Source organism: Fusarium falciforme, chromosome 4 (assembly GCF_026873545.1).
Source record: "Fusarium falciforme chromosome 4, complete sequence".
Lineage (NCBI taxonomy): Eukaryota > Fungi > Ascomycota > Sordariomycetes > Hypocreales > Nectriaceae > Fusarium > Fusarium falciforme.
Window position 1 is genome coordinate 370,338 of NC_070547.1, and position 21,828 is coordinate 392,165.

The following is a 21,828-nucleotide window of genomic DNA, read 5'->3' on the forward strand; positions in this document are numbered from 1 at the left end:
TTACAGACTAGATAAGAACACCCTAATCCCTACCTAATGAGTCTATGAAAAAACCAAAGTGATGCCCTCCGTGACACTTACCCCCTTTTCATATGTGGCTTCTCATAGAGTAAGAAGACATTCACACTGGAATGAAGAATCTTGGCAACAGTCATGACAGCGTCCGGTACCAACAGCGGTGGTCTATCAATCTATCAAGGAGTCTATATTCAGCTGCCAGCATCTCCCAGCAACTGACAACATATACCAACGCCGATTGGAGTCATCTTACACTAATGATACAGTCTCATCATCATACACACTCATACATACATATACAATTCATCCATCACTCCATCTCCAGCTGTCGCGGCCGAGACTTGGCAATGACACGTTCCCAACGTTCCAACCGGGTAGTAAGAGAAGCGTCGTAAGGAGGCGACTCCATCATGGCCATGACAAAAGGACCCTGAGCACCCCATGTGCAGCTGTGCAGATGGCTAGAAATCTCCTCAACCAACTTCTCCACCTCCTCGTTGGGGTGAAGGCCAACCGACTGCATCTCATCCAGGGCGTCCAAGGCAGCCGTGGCGTCGCCGTACCGCCTCCAGTGAATGTCTGCGAGCTTGGCAAACAGCGGAGTCGAAACGCCGAGGACGTAGGACGAAAGGCCGAGATCCTTGACCCGCGGGATGATGTTCAAGGCTAAGATGGACGGCTTTAGGAATGCCGTGTCCAACAGCTTCATGCCGGTGCTGAGGTAGTGGGGGTAGAGGGGTCCATGGATGTCCATGACACGCTTTCCATCTTTTAGCATCGAAGGCTGTTCAGCCTTTGTGGCCGTTTCCTCGACAGCCGTCTCCTCGCCCGCTCTTTTGGCAGCCATCTTCTGCTTCTTTCTCTCCTTTCTCTCCTTTCTCGCGTCAGACGACCCAATCATCAACTTTCCAGGCAGCGAAAAGACCTCATCCTCCATGACCTCCCACAGCTCAACATCCGTCTGGCAAGCTTTCATCAGAGTCTCAACCCTCAGCTTCTCCGTCTCCCTGATACTTTCGTATTGCGCCCACACGGCCATCTGCTTAGCTTCGGCCCTGTCGAGTTCGGCCAAGTCGCGGAGCCTGGGGCGCGCAGGTGCAAGCTTGAATTTGCCTAGGGCGGCCTGCGCCGCATTCTGCAGCGACGCTGGGAATTGCTTCAAGAAGTTGGGGTCGGACTGAGCGCTGCGGGCCTGATCGACCAGCGAGCCTTCAGAAAATTCTTCTCCAGAAGTCTCCTTGGCTGGCCTTTGTGATGTGAGCTCTGCCTGTCCCTCGGCAGATTCAGGTCGCTTCTTGGCCTTTGGCAACCGCCCTTGAGCAATTTCGTCAAAGATGCTCTTGAAGATTTCAGACTCGGTTGGCGTCAAGGTTCCTTCTTGTTCAGGGGTGATGTGACTGTTTGCTTGCTCTGCGTCATCCCACTCAAAGGGAATCGAGTTGTCGGGTCTTTTGCTGCGCTTGTTCTTGGTGATAATGCCAGCTTTTTGGGCGACGAGAAGTGACACCGGACGCCTGCAAGCAAATTGCAGTGTCCGGGTCTGATATAAAAATGGGAGTAAATTCCGTGACATTTTTGGCGTAATTCAATGTCACTCCCAATTGCTGGATCTTCAATTGAGTTGTCTAAAAATTCATGAAAATAATCCTTGATGCACCACCGGCTAAAGCCCGGAATTGAAACGCGCTCTGCGAACGTGTGACTTCGCGCCAAAAATCAATTAACGAGTCGCGCTTTGGCCGATGCCTCGCACGTCACCACCGTGAATCCTCGCCCGCTCCAATTTCCACTGGCGCAAATATTTGCTCCTTGCACAGCACTTGTCTGGATCCCACTGTATATCTTCATTACCCCAGCCCCGTTGATCGTCAATCACCGCAAGTTTCGTTTTGTTCCAAGAAACAGCATGCCTGCCCAGAAAGATGGCGCGCCGATGAGCAAGTTCGAGCTCCGCCGACAGCAGAACAAGGAGGCGAACGAGAAACTGCTCAATGCCGTATCCGCCGTGGCGAAGAAGGTTGCGCCCAAGCCGCCCCCAAAGAAAGCGACGCCTTCCAGAACAAGAACACGCAGCACCCCTGTTAAGACAGAGCCTACCCGAGCCACTCGAAAGTCCACGCGCCTCGCCGGTCTTGGGGCAGACAACGACACTCTCAAGAGAAAATTCGAGTTCGAGGCCGAAGTTGCGGCCGAGCAAGCAAAGGCTAAGAAGCTGAGGGTTAATGGCGATCTTAGCCTTGGCGATATTGCAGTCGAGGGAAAGAAGTGGGAAGCTGGCGCGGGTGGTCTCAAGGGGATCGTTCGCGGCGCGCAACCCGGAGTGCGGACTTTCACAGAGGATGATGTCAAAGAGACCACGGATAAGGGCCTCAAGGAGTTGCGACTTCGAATGAGCGATCTCAAGTTGTACGAACATTGGGCGCCTAACGGTAAGTCGCACCACACCAAGTTTGTCCGATTGTGCCACTAATGTTTGTGATCCAGATATCAAGATCACCCCCCAACGCGCATACGCCCTTGGATTCCATCCCACAGAATCGAAGCCTATCATATTTGCCGGCGACAAAGAAGGTGCCATGGGAGTGTTTGATGCCTCCCAAACTTCACCCGAAGTCGACGACGATGACGAAGATGTCGACATTCCCGACCCCGTGATTTCTGCGTTTAAGACACACAGTCGCACGATAACCTCCTTTGTGTTTTCGCAGCACGAACCAAACTCTGTATACTCGTCGTCATATGATTCATCAATTAGAAAACTCGACCTGGAGAAGGAGCAATCAGTCCAAGTCTGGGCTCCCGAGGATGCCAACGAAGAACTCCCCATATCCGCACTGGACATGGCAGACTCCGAACCCTATCTACTCTTCTTTTCCACGCTTGATGGAGGCGTTGGCCGCTACGATATCAGGACATCTGACGGCGCAGAAATCTGGAACTTGTCCGAGCAAAAGATTGGCGGCTTCTCCCTTCACCCGTTGCAGCCACACCTCCTGGCAACAGCTTCTCTCGATCGGACACTAAAGATCTGGGACTTGCGACAGATTACTGGAAAGGGTGATCTCAGGCACCCTGCGCTTCTGGGCGAGCATGAGTCACGCCTCTCGGTGTCGCATGCATCGTGGAGTGCTGGCGGACAAATCGCAACGTCGTCCTACGACGACACCATCAAGATCTACAACTTCGCAGACGCCGGGTCCTGGAAACGTGGGCACGACATCAAATCAGAGGCCATGGAACCCGCGCACAAGGTACCACACAACAACCAGACTGGCCGATGGGTGACCATCTTGAAGCCCCAGTGGCAGAAGCGACCCCATGATGGTATTCAGAAGTTTGTCATCGGGAACATGAACCGTTTTGTCGATGTCTTTGCCTCGGACGGCAGCCAACTCGCCCAGCTAGGCGGCGACGGCATTTCCGCTGTACCTGCAGTCGCACACTTCCATCCAACACTAGACTGGGTCGCCGGTGCAACAGCAAGCGGCAAGCTCTGTTTCTGGCGGTAACTGTAACAAACTTTGGGTTGGAGGATCCTGTACGAGATTTACTGATTGCTATAATTGTCTGTCATTTGAGCGGGTTTTTAGTTTGCAGGGTTGACGGGACGTTCGGCCTCGCTCAGGGATCGCTTGTCGGACATGGTTTGGGGATGGTGGAGCTGAATACGCGTTTGCAAGAACGACATACGAGACACGGTTTTGGGAGTGCTTGTGTAGGGCAAGCAAATGGATCCTGGCTGGAGACACGTCAATACAAACGTAGATTACCGTGGCTGAGTTGATCATGTTTCCCACGTGCATGGCGCCTTTGCCTACATGCCATCACCAAAATAAGCACAAGCAAGGTTTCACATAGCACTCTCAACCAAATCTTTGCATGTGGACGAGAAGTGACGGACATTGCGATCGAGTAGGGACAGGTGATCAGCTCTTCTCCAATACCAACAGGTTCCATGGTCAGCATGTCCCTAGATCCTGGCCAATTCCCTCATCATCCGTTCTTTGACACTTGACCATCGAGGGCCTTGCATGTGATCTGTTCATGTTCACGGTGTTGAGTCGAGTACCCCACTGGCGTCATTTGGTTATCGATAGCGAAATGACCAATCAGAGTCTGCCTGCGTCGTGCACGCTCCACGGTACTGGTCGAGAATCATCGCTCTGCAGGGGCCCTACAGGGCACCTCGGTCACTGAGGCCGCCAAGACCCATCCCCCCTCCACTAAAAACCCCCCCCGCTGGAGCTTCAGGCGGATGGACCCGCTCCAGCGATACCGAGAGCGAGCCCCAGAGCCCAGAGCTGCCTAACAGTCTGACACGTCCGAGGCCTGGGTGAGGTCACTCCCGTGCAGCCCAGGGTCAGGTCCCTTCCAGATCGGGGAATGCCATGTCTCATCCAACCCGTTCACAATCGCCCATGCGACTTTGTTTGGCGCCATCACCAACCTCGATCTTTTTTTCCTCTCCTCTTCACGTTTCGTCTCCCACGTCTCGATCTCGTCCGTGTATCCCGGCCTCGCCCTCTGCTTTGCGCCACCTCCCCCCGTCCTCCAAGGCTACAGTCCATCGGGATTGACGCCAGCGGATGGGCACCAACGTCGAGTCCTTTTGTTATCTAGGCCGAAGTAACTGTGCGGTTATTGCATGCGGCGCAAACCGGGTCTAACGCTGCAACTCACGACCACGACGATAACCTTTGAACTTCCCCAACAGTTCGTCCCTGCATCGCCCCATCGTGTGTATTCGCTCCGACGAGTCGATCCGAATAATCCCCCGACATTTTCACCCTCCTCGCGCCCTGAGAGCTGCGGTCGCGCTGCCTCAACCTCTCGCCCCGCTCTTCCCGAACCTTGACAACCACCATGGCCCCTCAGTCTGATGCGGCTCCTGTCCGCGCCAGCGTCGGTGACGACAATGTCAAGAAGCGCGTGAGCAGAAAGTTGCACAAGAGGCGGAGAGAGGACCTTTCAGCAACCATATTTCCCGAACCTCTACAAGAAAGCGACAACTCGGGCGACGAGGATGTCGTCCCGACTCAGGGACCACCCATGTTCATGAACATGAACCAGAGCATCTTTGGCTTGATTGCTGCTGCGGGTTCGCGCGTCGACTTTAACGATCGATTCGATGGTATTAGCAGTGATGATGAGGAGAGTCCGGAGCCCAAGGACCGTGAAGGACGGTCAGAAGACATTTCCAAGACCTCTGTGTTAAAGTCACCAGGCAAGGAGAAAGGCCACCGTAGGAGGAAACTTTCGGAGCACAAGTTATTACGCTCTCTTCCTGCATTGCCCAGATTCCACACAAAGTCTAAGCGCCACTCAAGTCGTCTTTCTGCTCCTGCTGAAGTAGCCGACGAATCCAGCGATGCCAGCCAGAGTGGTTTATCAACTCCTCCTACCTTTGCCATCACACGCCACGATAGCCACGGTCGACAAGCACCTGTAATGACACGGATGCTAGAGGCCAAGGCAGAGATGTCGAGCCGCCCTAGTTTTGACCTGGACCGGCTCTCTTCGGACGTGAGTCGGTCCAGCGATGGCCAGGAACCGCAGCCTCTGGCAAAGAAGTTGATGGAGATCTTCGAGTTCAGCGAGCCAGAGCAGGTTATTGAGGGTATGTTGTCTCCGTCCATGGGTTTCCGAGTGTCGCTAACTTGCTATAGAATATCCTTGCTGGTTGCTACAGAGTGTCCTTCTCCAAGGATACATGTACATCACTTCGAAGCACATTTGCTTCTATGCCTATCTCCCCAAGAAAGCGGTAGGTTGGCTCTCTTCGGCGTCATGGAATATCGCACTAATAGTCCACAGCATGAGGCAGCCAAGTCGGGTTACCTCTCAAAGAGCGGCAAGCGAAATCCCAAGTATAACCGATACTGGTTCCGACTCAAGGGCGACGTCCTAACATACTATTCGAATTCGACGGATCTCTACTTTCCCCACGGCCAGATCGACCTTCGCTACGGCATCTCGGCAACCATCGTGGACAAGGACAAGGAAGGGCTTCACTTTCAGGTTGAGACTCACCATCGCACATACCACTTCAGAGCCGACAGTGCGCCCAGTGCAAAGGAATGGGTCAAGAGTCTCCAGCGTGTCATTTTCCGGAGCCACAATGACGGAGACAGTGTCAAGATTTCGCTGCCGATCGAGAACGTGATCGATATCGAGGACACTCAGATGATCGAGTTTGCAGATACTTGCAAGATCCGTATTATCGATAACGACGAGACTTACGCGATCGACGAGGTACGTAATGTTCGAGGTCTTCTTGCATTAGTCGCTAACTGTCGCAGTACTTTTTCTCCTTCTTCAGCTTTGGCAAGGAAGCCATCAATGTGCTTAGAATCCTCATTGAGGATGCCTCGCCAGCAAATCGCTCAGCGGACAAGATCGTGTCCAGCCGCGACGAGCGGGAAGCCTCGCAGCCTCCCTCAGCCAGAACGTCCATGGCGGCGAACAGGAACAGTTTACATATAGACAAACTACGGACTACCAAGCTGCCAGACACGGTCAAGGCGACCTTGTCACCAATGTCACCCAGTTCTCCGAGCCAACTGAGTCCCCGCGCAAGTATGGATGCGCCACGATCCAGCTTTGATGCGCTCAAGAATTTTGGACGGAAGAGTATCGACGTCAGTCGCCCTCCCATCCGAGACATCAGCCCTCGAACGAGTTTTAATGGAACGCGACGATCGATGAGCCGCAGGCGCCGAGAGGGTACCACGACTCCGAAGCAAGCGCTGGACTCTGGGGACTCGTTCCTTCAGTCGTCAGTGGAGGATCCGAGCATCTCTACTCTGGCCCCGTCTTCTCTCGAAGACCCATCTGCCAGTCAGATCCTGAGGGGAAGTGAAGTCTTTCACAACCCAACCATGCGACGGTCGGCTTCGGCCAGCAGGAATAGGGTGTCTCCTGACAAGAACTTGCCCCGTAATTCGAGCTCCAACGCGCCGCGCATCCGTCCTATTGTTCATGCCGCGACGACTGGCTCAATGCAGGAAATGCAAGGAGAGGGTGAGAGTTCTCAGCGCCCGCTCACCCCAACACTGCAGAGCATCACCAAGATGGGAGCATACCCGTTGCAGAGAGCAAATGCATTTGCCGAGTATCTCAGCAGGACGAGCCAGCGCATGGGTTCGTTGTTTGCGACTGAGTCAATGGGCTACGTCGAGAAGGTTCACGGGATGTGGAAGGGAGGCCACCGCCACTACGATGAGCCTTCTGGGCTTAGACCCGACGACGATGAGGAAGAGGAGGATGGCAAAATCCAGAACTTGATGGATCGATTCCGGGCGCATTTTGCCCTGCCAGAGTCGGAGAAGCTTCTTGCGACATACTTTGGCTACATCGTCCGAGTCTTGCCACTTTACGGAAAGTTCTACATCAGCGACCGCTCATTCTGCTTCCGGAGTCTGGTTCCGGGGACCAGGACCAAGCTCATCTTACCCTTGAAGGACATCGAGAATGTCCACAAGGAGAAGGGTTTCCGATTTGGCTTCTACGGTCTTGTGGTTGTCATTCGCGGCCATGAAGAGCTCTTCTTTGAGTTTCGGCCACCGGAGATTCGAGACGACTGCGCCGTTACCATGCACCAGATTCTCGAGACCAGCCGATATCTGGAAAAGTCGGGGATCCTTGAACAGGAGGAGCAGGAAGATGAGGACGCGGCCATTGCCGAACGCGATGCCTTGAAGGAGGCCCGACAGGACGAGTTTGCCGATCACGAGCTGGAGCTTCCTCATGAGACTTCTGGGGTCTCCAATGCTCCGACCATCCTCTTCGACGATCCCAACGCATCCGCCCTTGCCTTCAAGCCCCAGAAGTCGATGAAGGTCACATGTCTCACGATCGGTTCCAGAGGCGATGTCCAGCCCTACATCGCGCTGTGCAAGGGTCTCCTTGCCGAGGGCCACAAGCCCCGAATTGCCACACACGCCGAGTTCCAAGGTTGGATTGAGTCCCATGGCATCGAGTTCGCCCGAGTCGAAGGTGATCCTGCTGAGCTGATGCGCCTGTGCATCGAGAACGGAACCTTTACATGGTCATTCCTCCGCGAGGCAAACTCAACCTTCCGAGGATGGCTTGACGACCTTCTCGACTCGGCATTCAAGGCGTGCGAGGGATCGGAGCTTCTTATCGAATCTCCATCGGCGATGGCGGGCATTCATATCGCAGAGAAGCTCGGTATTCCGTACTTTAGAGCTTTCACAATGCCTTGGACTAGGACACGAGCATACCCTCATGCCTTTATCATGCCCGAACACAAGATGGGAGGAGCCTACAATTACATGACGTACATCATGTTTGACAACATCTTCTGGAAGGCCACCGCGTACCAGGTGAACCGATGGAGAAACAACACGCTAGGGCTTCCGAATACGAGCCTCGAAAAGATGCAGCCTAACAAGGTTCCTTTCTTGTATAACTTCAGCCCAAGCGTGGTCGCTCCGCCTCTGGACTTTTCAGATTGGATCAGAGTGACGGGCTACTGGTTCTTGGACGAGGGTGGCGAGTGGGAGCCGCCGCAAGAACTGCAGGACTTCATCACCAAGGCCAGGGCAGATGGGAAGAAGTTGGTCTATGTCGGGTTCGGATCTATTATTGTCAACGATCCTGCCAAGATGACGCAAGAGGTGATCGACGCCGTACACAAGGCCGACGTTCGATGCATCCTCTCCAAGGGCTGGTCCGACCGCATCTCTTCCAAGGAAGACCCAAACAAACCACGAGCTCCGGAGCCAGAGATGCCTCCGGAGATCCATGTCATCAAGTCAGCGCCGCATGACTGGCTGTTCCGGCAAATCGACGCTGCCGCACACCATGGCGGTTCAGGAACGACAGGTGCCAGCTTGCGGGCAGGTATCCCGACAATCATTCGACCATTCTTTGGAGATCAGTTCTTCTTTGCCAGCAGAGTTGAAGACCTGGGTGTTGGAGTTTGGGTCAAGAAATGGGGAACCAACAGCTTCGGTCGAGCACTGTGGGAAGTGACTCGAAACGAACGCATGATCGTCAAGGCACGTGTCCTTGGCGAGCAGATTCGAAGCGTAAGTATACTTGTTCTTTTAGTGACGATTCATTGCTAACTGTGTTATAGGAGGCCGGCGTTGAGAACGCTATTCAGTGCATTTACCGTGACCTCGAGTACGCCAAGAGTCTGATCAAGCGCAAGGCGGGCAAGAATGAACAGCAGGATTCCGGTGAAGATGATGATACAGAAGAGAGCTGGACGTTTGTCGGAAGAGACGAACCTGATCCCGACGTCGTTACCAAGAAGTTGAGCGAGGGCTTGGCCGGTTTGGGTACCGGCAGTGAGCGATCACTTGGAAGCCAGGTGCAGAGCTCAGTTGCGACATGATGATGTTTTGCTATTTATCTGCTGCATTTGCGAAGCATATTTACTTTTTGGGTTGTGGCTACGGGCCAAAGAGCGATGGCTTAATCATGAGCTCAGAATTCTTGGATTGTTGTAATGAAGGAGTCTGGTCTGGATGTTTTTTGTTGTTTATTTGCACGGGGATAGACACTGCTACTCTAGAGTGATAGAGACTGCATGCCCGGAGCTATTGATTCTTTTTACTTATCTGTTGAGGATAGTGCAGCGACGTGTATGCTATAAGGCAACACCATCTACAAACATAATCTTTACAGCGCCTTTTCCTCCAAGACAGCTTCTCCAATGCTTCTCTGCTCGCGTCGGATGTCTTCTTCCTCCTGCTGGATGTACTTGAGGGGTCTCTTGGACGAGATGGCGTCCTTGTCGTTGATGACGATGACGGATGGGTTCTCGCGGAAGTAGGCGTCCAAGTCTTCGAGCTTGCGGTTTGCTACAGAAGTTAGAGTGAGTTCCGCCAAGGTGTGTCAAGGTAAACTTACAAGTTTCCGGGTACAGAAAGTAGATAACGGGGAGGAAGAAGGCGTTTGTAACTGTCCAGACGATCCAGAATCGCCAGCCGAGGTTCTGAATACCAATAGGAGTAATCTCGACAACGATGAAATTTGTCATCCTGAACAGGTTAATCAGAGTCACTTTAAAGATGGAGGTTTGACTTGCCAGTTTGTTCCAGTTGCCAGGGCAGCACCCTTTGTTCTCATAGGCAGAGAATTGATCTCGGTAGGATACAGCCACGGAACACCCAGCATCCCAATTCCAAATGATATGAAGAAGAGGAAGAAGAACGCAATTGACGCTGAGGCGTAGGATTCCGTGTTTGGACCGTCTCCTTCAGCGTAGCGGAGCATGATGGTGATGATGAGGAAGGAGAGCAGTTGGCCGGCTGTAGAGAGCAGCATAAGTCCCCTTCTACCCCATCGTTCAACGAGGAGGACGGCAGCCGATGAGAAGGCGAGGTAGGAGAGGGAGTTACAGGCGGAAAGGAGTCGGGCCATGCTTTCAGATAGGCCGACAGAGTTGATAAGGACAGTGGGCATATAGTACGACCTAACAACGTCAACACGTAACCAGAGCACAACGAGTTCAGTAACTTACATGATGTTGATTCCTTCAAACTGCTGCATAAACTGCGTAAAAGCACCAAGAAGAAGACGCCGCATAGTTTTTGTATCTGCTTGATCTCTGTTTCGACGCAACAAAATGTCGCTCCATTCAACAGAGTGTTCACGTTCATAATCAACGCTGAACTGGATCTCGTGAAGCTGAGCAGTGACAACCGCGTCGGTGGTTTCCTTGTCTTCGATACAAGCAAGGATTTTGACGGCTTCATCGGTACGATCGTGGGCAATGAGCCAACTAATCACACTATTAGTCCACGACAAGAGCAAAGGGAGGTGTTCTAACCGAGGAGATTCAGGCAACCATGGGACAGTGCCAAACAAGATAAAGATGAAGACAAACTGAAACGCAAGAGGGAAACGCCAGGCAACGGAGCCTTCGACAAAGGATAGGCCGTAGTTGATCCAGTTTACCAGTGAGAAACCAGCAATATTCATTGCCATTTCTAGAATAACGAGTTTTCCACGCCACTTAGCCTGAGCGGTCTCGGTTTGCCAGATAGGCGCCGTAGCAGTATTGATACCATTTCCAATCCTAAACATGTCAGTATTTTGTTGATTGGTTGGTGTTTGTTGCGTACCCAAGGACAATACGTCCAACAAACATCTGTGCAAGACTATACGAAGTACATTTGATGAGTGTACCGACAGACATGATGACGGTTCCCATGATGATGGCCTTTTTACGGCCAAGACGTTCACCGATGGTAAAGGCGATCAAGGCACCGACGAAGCATCCGATATCGTAGATGGCTGTGACTGTGGCTAGGAGGTTTGTCTTGGATGGGCCGACGAGGTTATGAAGTTCAAGAAAGTCCTTTGTCACGACGACACCGCCTATGATATGTTAGATAGAATCAGTACATGGTAGATAGAACGTACTGAAAACTCCCTGGTCGTAACCAAAGAGGGTCATATCCGTAGCACAAGCTACCTGGTCACAGTTAGTACCAACATGAGGCATATCTTCAAATGAGGAGCTCACCGTGATCCAAAATGTAAGCCGTCCTCCTCTATACCCAAAAAAGGGCTTCTTCTCTGTCGAAGCCGCCATATTAACCTCTCAAAAGTGAGAAAATATTCTATAAATTACTCAAATCTCTGTGTACGAGATACGATAATCCAAATAACGCAACGAGGTCGATCACTTCCCTTATATAACCGTTACATTCCCTTCAACCGCATCACCACCCACCACAAAGACCAACACCCCAGAAGCACTCACTATAGCCGCTTCAATAAGATGCCACCTTCACCGAGTTATCTCCATCCAAAGAAGCACACAGCAAGAAAACCTCGCTGCCTACGGGTCATGGCCCCACCCCAAGCATCCTTGGTCTGAGTCCCCCTCCATCACGTTACCCCAGAGTTACCTGTTCCTCGCAGCCGATCCTCGTCAGCGGACACTGAATAGCGAGCCTTCTGCGGGGACTCCAGAAGACGAAATGCCATTCCTTCCTAGCGTCGATCCTCCAGGCTTCGCTTAAACGAAAATTGTGGTCAGTCTCTCATGATCGACGAGGAATCCCCGGACTGGAGGAGACAAGGATTGGAATCCTTAACTCACGTGTTGTTTGGGTAGTGATGAGTTTGCATATGTGAGTGTCTTGAATGGGCATATTAGGCTAATTTCCTGTTTCTGGGCACGGCAGTCAAGAAATAAATGAGACACCAGAGCTCTTCAAAGGATCATCAAAGTCCTCTCAACTATGGTAAATAAATTTCTATAAAATATAATAAAATATACTAAAGATATAGTATGATAAAAGTCATATTTTTAGAGTACTTTTATCTATCCTTAGTATACTCTATTGATCATCTTAGAGGGTAATAAGCTAAGAAACCTGTCCTGGTGTCTCGTTTTTTCCTTGGCCCGGGTGCTGGGCTTGTGACCTTGCAGAGGTTTGCAGAGGATGTGGTTCTTGGGTGCGATGAGGCGTAGGACTGGTGGACCAACAGCGTGTTTGCGCATGCGGCTCCGTTGTTTTCAAGTTTCTGTCTTGTGCCACGAGATTTCCCTTTTGCCTACTTACAACATCATCTCTCAGACCAGCCCATATCTAATTTGTTTCCTCCCATTAAAACCCCACCAAGGTAGGCAGCCGGAATACAAGACACTCTGACTACAAACACAATCTACGTGCCATCTGGATAAGCAACGAAGCAGGGATTCAAGGCATCGGGGGTGTTTAAAAATGCAGTGCAGTTTTCTCGTACCAATATGACTAGTAGGAAAGATATATCCGCCCACTTGGCCACGGAGAGGCTCTTAGGGGGCAGCCCGTCCAATAGCTCATCATCAGAAATGGTTCTGATAAGTACTTCCGGAGCCCCGATCTCCTGGCTCTATCCCGAGCACTTCGAAACGGCCCAGACAATGACTTTAACGCGCAACCCTTTCTATGGCAAGGGCACCCAGTTTGCTCAAGAGCCCGATTTTAATGGTGTCGAAGGGATGTAGGATCAACAGAGATTTTGTTTGATGCGACTGTTTGTTACCAACAGCTTGTTTGCATCATCTGTGAAGGCAGATTCCCATCGCCCATCTTTCAACGAGACACATTATATCTCCCGGGTCGACTAGCATCAACAAGTCTCACCTAGTCATCTTAGTCAAGTTAGCCAGGTTGTCGAATACTCACTTCTGAATTAGAATTCTGGTGTCTACTTCGATCGAAGCATATCGACAGGAATCTAAGCGCTTGAGGGGGTTTAAAATTGCAGTTAAAAAGGCTTGCCTCGCATACATCTGCATTGAAGTTGCGGCCAATCAACCCACACCTCCTCATGCATTCGCGCCCAAGGAGAATGTCCGCACCATATTAACAGTTTACCTTTGACTTGCCCCAAGATTTCTTCCTCCAAACATAATACACCAAGGTGAAAATGCTCTGTCTCAAGTGCTCCGCGTTTAGTTCACTCCCGTCAAGAACGCGTCAACTCGGCCGAATTAGAAGACATTCCCCTAATAAACACAAACTGTGAGTTTGTTAAGCTAAAGTGGGTCATTCACCCTCTTGAGGGGGGTTAAGATTGCAGTGCAGTGCAATATGCTTCCATGGCAGCTGGCCTCCTCAGCGCAAATTGGCCATGCATGCTACATGCACGATTAGATGTGACGTACTTAGTGAACAAGCTATACAAGGCCAGGAGCCTCAGAACAACCCAATAGAAATAATATACTTAGCTACGATATAATCAACAGAGGTTAGGGGGTTTAAAAGTGCAGTGAAACCATACGCCCACAAGTAGGCAAAAAAATAAACAAAACGCCAAAGTATCAAGAGTTACTTAACTCATCATAAGTATAATCAATTAATTTATTAAAATATCATAAAATTATAAAATAATCTAGAAGATTTATATCTATTTTACTATATTTTACTGATTATAATTAGAGAAGGATGAACTAATATGTCTATCCTCGTGTCTCGTGCACACATCCATTTCTATGATAGGATGCGAAATAGCAAGCGTCAAGGCAGAAGTGCAAAAGGGGACGTCATTTGTTGGCCAGCGCTTCATGAAACCAACCAACACGCACCCATGCATGTTGGGCGGGAAAACACCCAAAGAGATAAAAGCGTCAAATGTCACACTCATGACATATTCTAACTTTAACTCGTTTCTCCACTAATTTCTTCTTTCCTAGATAATGTCACCATACAAATGCTCCGTCTCAACTGCCAAGAACACCTCCAGAAAGGGCCTGGCCCAGCCCAGACCTCGCACTCTTCAGCTCATCACCCGGCCTACCAAAGTCTAGAGAAATCTCTTGACGAGGTATTCTATGTCTGCCGTCGTTTTTGGGAGGCTCTGAGTGCCCAAGGACGTGTGCTCATCTCTGGCGCTTTGGTTGAACCCCTGAGCGCCACTGAATCAACCAAAGATGGCCTCACAAGTACTTCTCTGGTTGATGCGAAGGGCTATGGTCATCCTGGCCGCTACCTTTCCCGAGTTGCATACAACAAGTCGGTTATAAACCCTTCACTGTATTTCAGTACGGCTTACTGGAGAGCGAGCTTTCTTCTAACGCCTCTCAAAGGCCAGTGGCTACCTAAGTCTTGCAGAGTTGGCTGCGGGACTAATGATGCCACAGACACAGACACAAACCTCACGAGTCAGGACCTCCCCGAGAGCACAGGACCCTCACAGACATTATCTCTAGCCAAACGTTGGGTCCAGGAATGTGCCGGCCCTGACCCTGTTGATCATATAATATTTACAAACGACACATATCCACAACTCCTCGAAGGCGTTCCCTTGTCAATCCTCCCTCAAGCCTTTCGGGATGCCATTTCTGTCTGTCGTCATCTAGACATAGGCTACATTTGGATCGACTCCCTATGTATCTTCCAGGATAAAAACAACATCCAAGATTGGCAGCACGAATCGTCCCTGATGGGCAACGTGTATTCTAACTCATTCTGTAATATTTCCGCCGTCGATGCTCCCGATCCTTCACAGTCTATTTACAACAAGCGAGATCCCCGCACGCTTATCCCCCCGGTGGTAAAGATGAGGAACGAAGAGGGCGTAGAGACGCTAGAACGCCTCATCCTTTCTCGTTATATGTTCTGGCAGTTAACAGTCTCAGACGCACTTGTCAACAAAGGAGGTTAGATTCTTCAGGAGCGCTTCCTGGCTCCTCGCATTCGTCATTTTGGCGAGTGACAGCTCATCTGGGAAAGCTGCGAGAAAGACGCTACGGAATTCTATCCAGACGGCCTGCCCTCTTCTCTGTGGAAATCCTCAGGTGCCGCCTTCAAGTAGCTCGATTCATCCAAGTATATCGGCCGCGAACGTGACGGGAATTTCGCTCCTTACTTGCTATGGTTTCGCATCGTGCAATTATACACAGCGTCAGCCCTCACAGTTCCAGGTGACAAACTGATTGCATATTCTGGCATAGCCAAGAGGATAGCCGAGATTGTACAGGATGATTACATGGCCGGCATGTGGCGCCGTCACCTCGAAGGTGAACTCCCATGGATGGTACAAGGAAACTATCAACCCGCACGATGGACACGGCCTAGAGAATATCGTGCTCCCACTTGGTCTTGGGCTTCAATCGACGGTCCCGTCACCCCCGGCGAGCCACGGATTCAAGATTCACTGATAACAGTCCAAGACTACCACCTCGACTACTGGACAGACAACAAGACTTCTACGATCCGTGGCGGCTGGCTCCACCTTCTTGGAGTTCTCAGAAAGACAACCTTGGAACGCAAAGTTGTAGAAGGCTACTATTGGGATATGTTGCTGGACGGTGAAAAGGTCAACACCCAAGAAGAGATATCGCCAACCAATAGTGAGCCACGAGTGATGCTCGATATCCTCCAGGAAGACTTTGACCAGGAAAACGCCCAGGGCTTGCTATTCTGTATGTGTGCCAGGTCTAAGGATGGGGAAGGGGGAGGGATGTATATACTGCTTCTCAAGATGGTTCAAGGAGAGGCAGGAACGTTCCAGCGTATTGGGCTTGCCTATGCCTGGAGTACAAAAGTCAAGGAAATGGTTCTAATGAGGAACCCGGAGGAAGCACAGTTGCCATGTCTCGAGTATCGAAATGGACTATATTCGATATATGTCATCTAGATATCATCTAAATATCATCTAGATATTATATAAGTATTATCTAAATATTATATAACTCTTATCCAGATAAGTTAAGTCTTTTGCATTCCTATACTTTATTTATACACGGTCTCGAGTTGTAATCTAGGGCTAATCTATCTATTGATCGATAGATCTCTCTTCCTGTCAAGATTAGCTGTACCGCCCGACTGCGCCTCAAGTGATTGCATATTGCTTGCGGCGATGCAGACAAATACTTGGCTACCTTGCTACAGCCTCACCAGGCTTCATCAGTTAGGCAACTCACTCTATCAGCTGCGCCTCAACCGTATGCAGCCACACAAGGCATTTCCATCACCTGACTCTGATCAAACAAGGCTCTCACAAATAACTCACCTCTTCTTCCACGTTCTGTTCCTTCCACACTTCAACCTCCCCGGCAAAGCCGATAAACGGGCCTTCAAACCATGGCAGAATCAACAGATCCTACCACAGCTGTACCCAATCTTTACCACCCTCTCGATGCAGATAAACAAGAACTGCGTCTCCTTGAACTCTGTCCATCCGACGACAGCGACTCGCCGATCCAAGTGAAGATCTTTCCTTGTCGCTTAGAAGATGTGCGGGGCCAGTTCATCCCTTTCTCGTATGTCTGGGGCGATCCAACAGTTACCGAGACCATCATCATCAACGGGGTCCCCAGGAAGGTTACCAAGAATCTCGCCTTTTTCTTGCGGCAGATACGGACCATTCTCCCCCAAATCCTCGCCTCGATCTCTTGGGAAAGCCCCACGCTCTTCTGGGCCGATGCAATATGCATCAACCAGGATGATACGGAGGAGCGTAACCGTCAAGTCCAGCTCATGGGGTCCATCTACGGCTCTGCGCCAGCGGCCCTTGCTTGGCTTGGGCAGGCCGAAAACTCACATCTCACGGCCAAGCTCGTCGACGCCTTTGAAATATGGCTGGATGCCTGTGAGGAGGGGCACCGAGATGCGACTGAATCCCAGGATTACGATCCAAACTTTGACGGTTGGATGGAAAGGCATCCAGACCTTTGGTCATTCTCCGCCGTCTCCGGAGGTGGTAGGAAAAGAAACCCATACTGGGAAGCCATTAACACACTGCTGCACTCGCCTTATTGGAGTCGCATCTGGATATTCCAAGAGATAACACTGCCGGACGACACTCTCTTCGTATATGGCTCAGCCCTTATTCGGCTTTACTCGTTGAGAGCACTTGTCTGGTGGATGGTGGGATTTGCCAGCAAACCAACATATAATGTCTCATTCCTAGATCAAGAAAATTACCAGGATCTACTCATAGCGGTACGGCAGGTCATCTCCGCGGTCGGTTCCTCGATTAAGTCACCACTTGCAACAAAACACCGATTAGCCACCCCACAACGTCCGACACTCGCTCTCGTGCCAGAATTAGCTATCCTTCGCGCAAGTGACCCGCGAGATAAAATATTTGGCCTCCTGGGTGTGATGGATACGCATCTCGTTGCAGATTACAACAAGCCTGCTATCCAAATTTATTGCGAATTTGTCTCGGCTTGGATGCGTGAGATCCAGGATCTCAATTTCCTCCTTGACGCTTATCGCATGCCTTCCCCCGTGGGGCAAACTGGGCTGCCTTCGTGGGCTCCAGACTGGGGTGCCATCTCCTGGGCTCTGAACACGATGCACGAGACGGCTGGTGGATTCCCCATGGGGCATTTTTTGTCTCAGAGGAACCTTCAAGCATCTGCGCATCTACCTGCAGACCATACACACATTAGCCAATCTTGTCGCATCTTGACCGCCACCGGGGTCCTGTGTGACGAAGTGGAGGAGGTATACCCAGCCTGGAGGAATTCCCAAGGAGCATTGGCCATCGGAACTAGTTTTTTGGATCTTGTGCAGAGGCACACAGATCGTTCCAGGCGAGGGGGGCGTGGCTGCTCAAGGAGACACATTCTCCAAATCCTCTTCCGGACCGCTCTCCATGATACATCCCCGATATCCAATACAGTACGTCTCATGCACTCGGAAGCGGCACACCTCCACACATGGGGGTTTTGCTTTCTTTCTTACATTGCAATGTGTTACCTGGCCAGTGACGATCCGTCGGCTCTACAACCTAATAGCATCGTGGCAACATTCCTTCCCAGCCTAGGCATCCCCAATGGAACAGACTTCTTGCGCTTCTGGAGGGAAGAGATCTTTGGCGACGTCGAGTTGACGGAACTTGATGAGGTTCATTGGCAAGACGCTGTAGAAGCTCTTTGGTGGGCATGGGAGAACCACAGGGCTGAGTTCGAGACCATTCAGGTGCGGGCGCTCCACACTCTTGCCCATAGTCTGAAGTTTCTCACCAAGAATAACTACATGGGTTTGGCCAGTTCTGCCGAAGTAGGAGACAAGGTTGTCGTGCTGGCTGGCTGCAAGGCGCCAGTGCTCCTCAGACCAAAGGACGGTCATTACGAGCATATCAGCGCATGTTTCGTGGTCGACCTCATGGATGGGGAGGCGAAGGAAATGGTAGACCGAGGAGAGGCAAAGCTTGAGAGGTTTGAAATTCATTAGCGGTGAAACAGGCCCGAGAAGCCCGGAGGAGTCAAGGCTCATGTTTTCATAGTCTCATCAAACAGCAAGATTCTTATAAATCAACAAAATGAGCACAACTGATGCTGCTTAGTTGGCTACATTGGGTGCGAGACAGCAAGCCAGTAAATGATACGAGCCAGAGGAAAGGCAAAGACAAACGAGAATAACTTAGAAACATCGACTGGAGGCAAAGATATAGCAACTTGGAACTCAACTATTCCCTGAGCCCCAGACTTTCGAATCCGCGCCCTAGGGGGGCCAGAAGTTGGCTATTTTCGGCTTCAACCTCGTTCGTCTAATTCAAGACACAGATTGAAGGGAGACCAGCAGGTTAGAGCGTAAGCTTCCCGATCGATAGCAACCAAACCACGTAGTCAGTCTGGGATGAATGACTTCTCTATTTAGACCCGTGGTTTCTTTGCTCTACATCCTCTACAATACAAGCGCTCGCCTCGTCCTACGGCGCACGTTTACTAGGACATGACCATCACATTCCCAGCCCAAAATCCATCACAACTCACTCGTCGACATCGTCAAGAAGATCGCCTCCTTGCTCTGCCCAATCAGTTGGGGGCATGTGCCACTCCATGCCCGCAGTTCCATATTGAGCCTGATAATATTCCATAGTGATGGGCAGAACTGCATCACCATTCTCACCCCGCCTCAGTGGCAGCCGCGAAGCCGTGAGCCGCCATCTCTCGAAGAACTGTTCTTCCAGCCCTGCCGGTTTCGAATTTCGCTCCTTCACCATCACCTTGCCCTCAGTGTCCGTCCGGGGCTGACCCTCGAAGTCCGGCACAACCTCCCACAAGAGGTCATAAAAGACGGGACAGTCGAACCAGGGTGATGACAACAAAACATCTTTCCATAGACCATCGTTACTTTCGCCAATGTAAGTAGGTAAGGGATGTCGGAGACACTTGCGCCACCAGATCAGCATGCCTGGGAGGTCGTGGTACTCCCAGAGACGCACACTCCCATCAAGTGGCTTGTTGAGCCTTCGGGCTCTGTCCAAAGCCGTCCAGAAATAAAATTGGAAGTGTTCTGACTTCTTGTCGAGGAGACGCACCTTCTCATCATCGGACTCGGGCACTTGGTGTGTGAAGATGAGCACCTCCTGAGATGCGTCGACCCAGTTCTCGTCTAGGTTGTAGAACAGGGCAATCGAGGACTTATCGAGTGGGTAGGGGTGTGGAGGGTACTGGGCTGTATGGCTCCGCTCTCTTGTTGTCGCGATTCTCCCAGGGGGGTCTCGAAGGCCCAGCACTTGTATCTCGGGGACACGCCTCGCTAGCTGCAGTTGTTGTGGGCTTGGCTGGGTCGACATGGTCGAGTTGATTGAGAGAGTAGTAGTCAGGGTAAATCTGTGTGAGAGCTTCAAGGCTGACTGTGCTGTGCTGTGAGATGGTACTCTCTGGGCGGTTGCTTATGCTTTGTTTTAGATGAGATGCTGTGAGATTTAGCATTCTAAGTTTCTGAGAAGCAGTGAGAATTTATAGGATAGTCAAGCCAGAGCATTCACGCGTCATTTCTCATTCATCGTTCTTATGGTCGAGCCTCAGCCCATAGCCGAGGTGGAGCATACTAAGCAATGAATGCTAGGCTGTCTATCATGTTGCGGGAGCCTCCCAGCTAAGCTAACATGTTCCAATGCTCACCAGAGTTCGACCTAACGCTCAAAGAGCACTTGCAAACTATAGGCAGCAATCTTTGTTGCCTTAGAGCTAATATTTACGCTATTTCGTAGCCAGACAGCACAGATTCAACAAGAAATGCAATTCACATCCACTTTACCATCAAGGCCTCGCACGGCTGAACAGACAAACAGAAACGTGTTTGGTGATAGCTTCATTACCCCTTTGCTAATCCGTGCAAATCTACTGGGCAATCCTGCTGACGTAATGCGCCTGTAGGCGGCTTTACCCCGGCCATCAACTGTCAACCAACCTTGTGCTTCCCGCCTTACGTAATCCGGCAAGGCGTCTCATCCACAGTTGATCGGTTGCTCGGAAAACAATCACCTCACGAAGCAAACCGTCGAGATCACCCCCTCGCCAGCGAAATAACGAGTCTACCCGCCCGCACGAGGGAGACACGGTAGCGAGACGATCCGAGAAGTTCAATTGACCGATCCCCGACGCCTACGAGCGAACCGTTTGCCCGCCATGCCTCAAGATATGCCCCCTCGGGGCGGGTACGAGCCCGTCCAGTACAAGGTGCGTTGGGAGAGAACAGTTGGGAGAGGGGTGTTTTGAGGTGCTCTGTATGGGTATTGTTGGTTTGGACGAGCAATTGGGACATTTGGGACGACGAAATGGACCCGGAGACTCCCCGACCGATGCGAACGAACCGAGTCTTTGAAACTCAAGAGCTGGATACAAATGGAGACGGAGCAATTGAAGTCCTAGACAAATGCTGACTCTCAGCAGCGAAACCTCCCCGCCAAGGGTTTCCGCCCCGGAATCCTCCTCCTCGGCATGGGCGCCGTTATGGGCTTCGGCTGGTACAAACTGATCCATGGCATGCGAGAGGCCAAGTACGTTTCCCTCCCAGCTACCACAAGAGAAAACACCAGATCGTTAACAGCAATACAGCGAGCTCGCCCGTGAAAAGATGTGGGCCCGCATCAACCTCATTCCCCTCCTCCAGGCCGAAGAGGACCGCGACCAGGTGCGACGATACCTGGCCGACCAGAAGCGCGAGAAGGAGCTGCTGGGCGACAACGCCAAGGTCTACCACAGCGACCGGTAAGCCTCCTCCAACCATGCATACAAATGTAAACTGACATGTTCAGATTCGTGCGGCCGACCTTTGCCGTCGTTCCCCCTCCCACCACAAACTAGACGAGCCGAGGGTATGGGAAGGTGTAAAGAGAAGAGATGGCTTTGCGTTTTTGGGCCAGTGTGTGTATATATGTATCTGACAATGAGTGGTTTTGCCACGGCCACCGGAATTGAGGGAAGATCAAGGCATGAGTCTGTCTATCTAGTGACAACTGACTTGACGGTGACCTTCATGGGCAAGACCTGGTGTTGAAGAACAACTAACAACTCGACGAACTAACATAAGAGGAACGGCTGCTCAGCCTTGGAGACTCTCAGCCTCAATATTACAGACTCAAATT

The 21,828-nt window shown here is 51.2% G+C and overlaps 7 protein-coding genes across 7 annotated transcripts; 4 read left to right on the forward strand and 3 right to left on the reverse strand.

The window, feature by feature from the left end:
- Positions 1-328: 328 nt before the first annotated feature.
- Positions 329-1,591, reverse strand: NCS54_00487100 (Mtf2 domain-containing protein; the record flags this gene model as incomplete). Its single annotated transcript, XM_053150393.1, has 1 exon — positions 329-1,591. One exon carries the CDS (start codon positions 1,589-1,591, stop codon positions 329-331), a length of 1,263 nt encoding a protein of 420 aa, XP_053006368.1.
- A 243-nt stretch (positions 1,592-1,834) lies between these two features.
- On the forward strand, positions 1,835-3,527 carry NCS54_00487200 (DNA damage-binding protein CMR1; the record flags this gene model as incomplete). The annotated part of the gene is made up of 2 exons (XM_053150394.1): positions 1,835-2,447; positions 2,503-3,527. Exons 1-2 carry the CDS (start codon positions 1,925-1,927, stop codon positions 3,525-3,527), a joined length of 1,548 nt encoding a protein of 515 aa, XP_053006369.1. The 5' UTR covers positions 1,835-1,924.
- A 1,354-nt stretch (positions 3,528-4,881) lies between these two features.
- On the forward strand, positions 4,882-9,382 carry NCS54_00487300 (Sterol 3-beta-glucosyltransferase; the record flags this gene model as incomplete). The annotated part of the gene is made up of 5 exons (XM_053150395.1): positions 4,882-5,635; positions 5,685-5,782; positions 5,833-6,270; positions 6,318-9,071; positions 9,122-9,382. The coding sequence occupies 5 exons, from the start codon at positions 4,882-4,884 to the stop codon at positions 9,380-9,382; spliced, it is 4,305 nt and encodes a 1,434-aa protein (XP_053006370.1).
- A 287-nt stretch (positions 9,383-9,669) lies between these two features.
- Positions 9,670-11,590, reverse strand: NCS54_00487400 (MFS domain-containing protein; the record flags this gene model as incomplete). The annotated part of the gene is made up of 8 exons (XM_053150396.1): positions 9,670-9,851; positions 9,901-10,031; positions 10,079-10,465; positions 10,514-10,774; positions 10,823-11,071; positions 11,118-11,373; positions 11,419-11,470; positions 11,522-11,590. 8 exons carry the CDS (start codon positions 11,588-11,590, stop codon positions 9,670-9,672), a joined length of 1,587 nt encoding a protein of 528 aa, XP_053006371.1.
- A 4,990-nt stretch (positions 11,591-16,580) lies between these two features.
- On the forward strand, positions 16,581-18,683 carry NCS54_00487500 (HET domain-containing protein; the record flags this gene model as incomplete). The annotated part of the gene is made up of 1 exon (XM_053150397.1): positions 16,581-18,683. The coding sequence occupies one exon, from the start codon at positions 16,581-16,583 to the stop codon at positions 18,681-18,683; it is 2,103 nt and encodes a 700-aa protein (XP_053006372.1).
- Positions 18,684-19,221: 538 nt separating this feature from the next.
- On the reverse strand, positions 19,222-20,031 carry NCS54_00487600 (Hypothetical protein; the record flags this gene model as incomplete). The annotated part of the gene is made up of 1 exon (XM_053150398.1): positions 19,222-20,031. One exon carries the CDS (start codon positions 20,029-20,031, stop codon positions 19,222-19,224), a length of 810 nt encoding a protein of 269 aa, XP_053006373.1.
- An 838-nt stretch (positions 20,032-20,869) lies between these two features.
- Positions 20,870-21,547, forward strand: NCS54_00487700 (NADH dehydrogenase [ubiquinone] 1 alpha subcomplex subunit 13; the record flags this gene model as incomplete). The annotated part of the gene is made up of 4 exons (XM_053150399.1): positions 20,870-20,920; positions 21,134-21,240; positions 21,299-21,451; positions 21,499-21,547. 4 exons carry the CDS (start codon positions 20,870-20,872, stop codon positions 21,545-21,547), a joined length of 360 nt encoding a protein of 119 aa, XP_053006374.1.
- Positions 21,548-21,828: the final 281 nt, after the last annotated feature.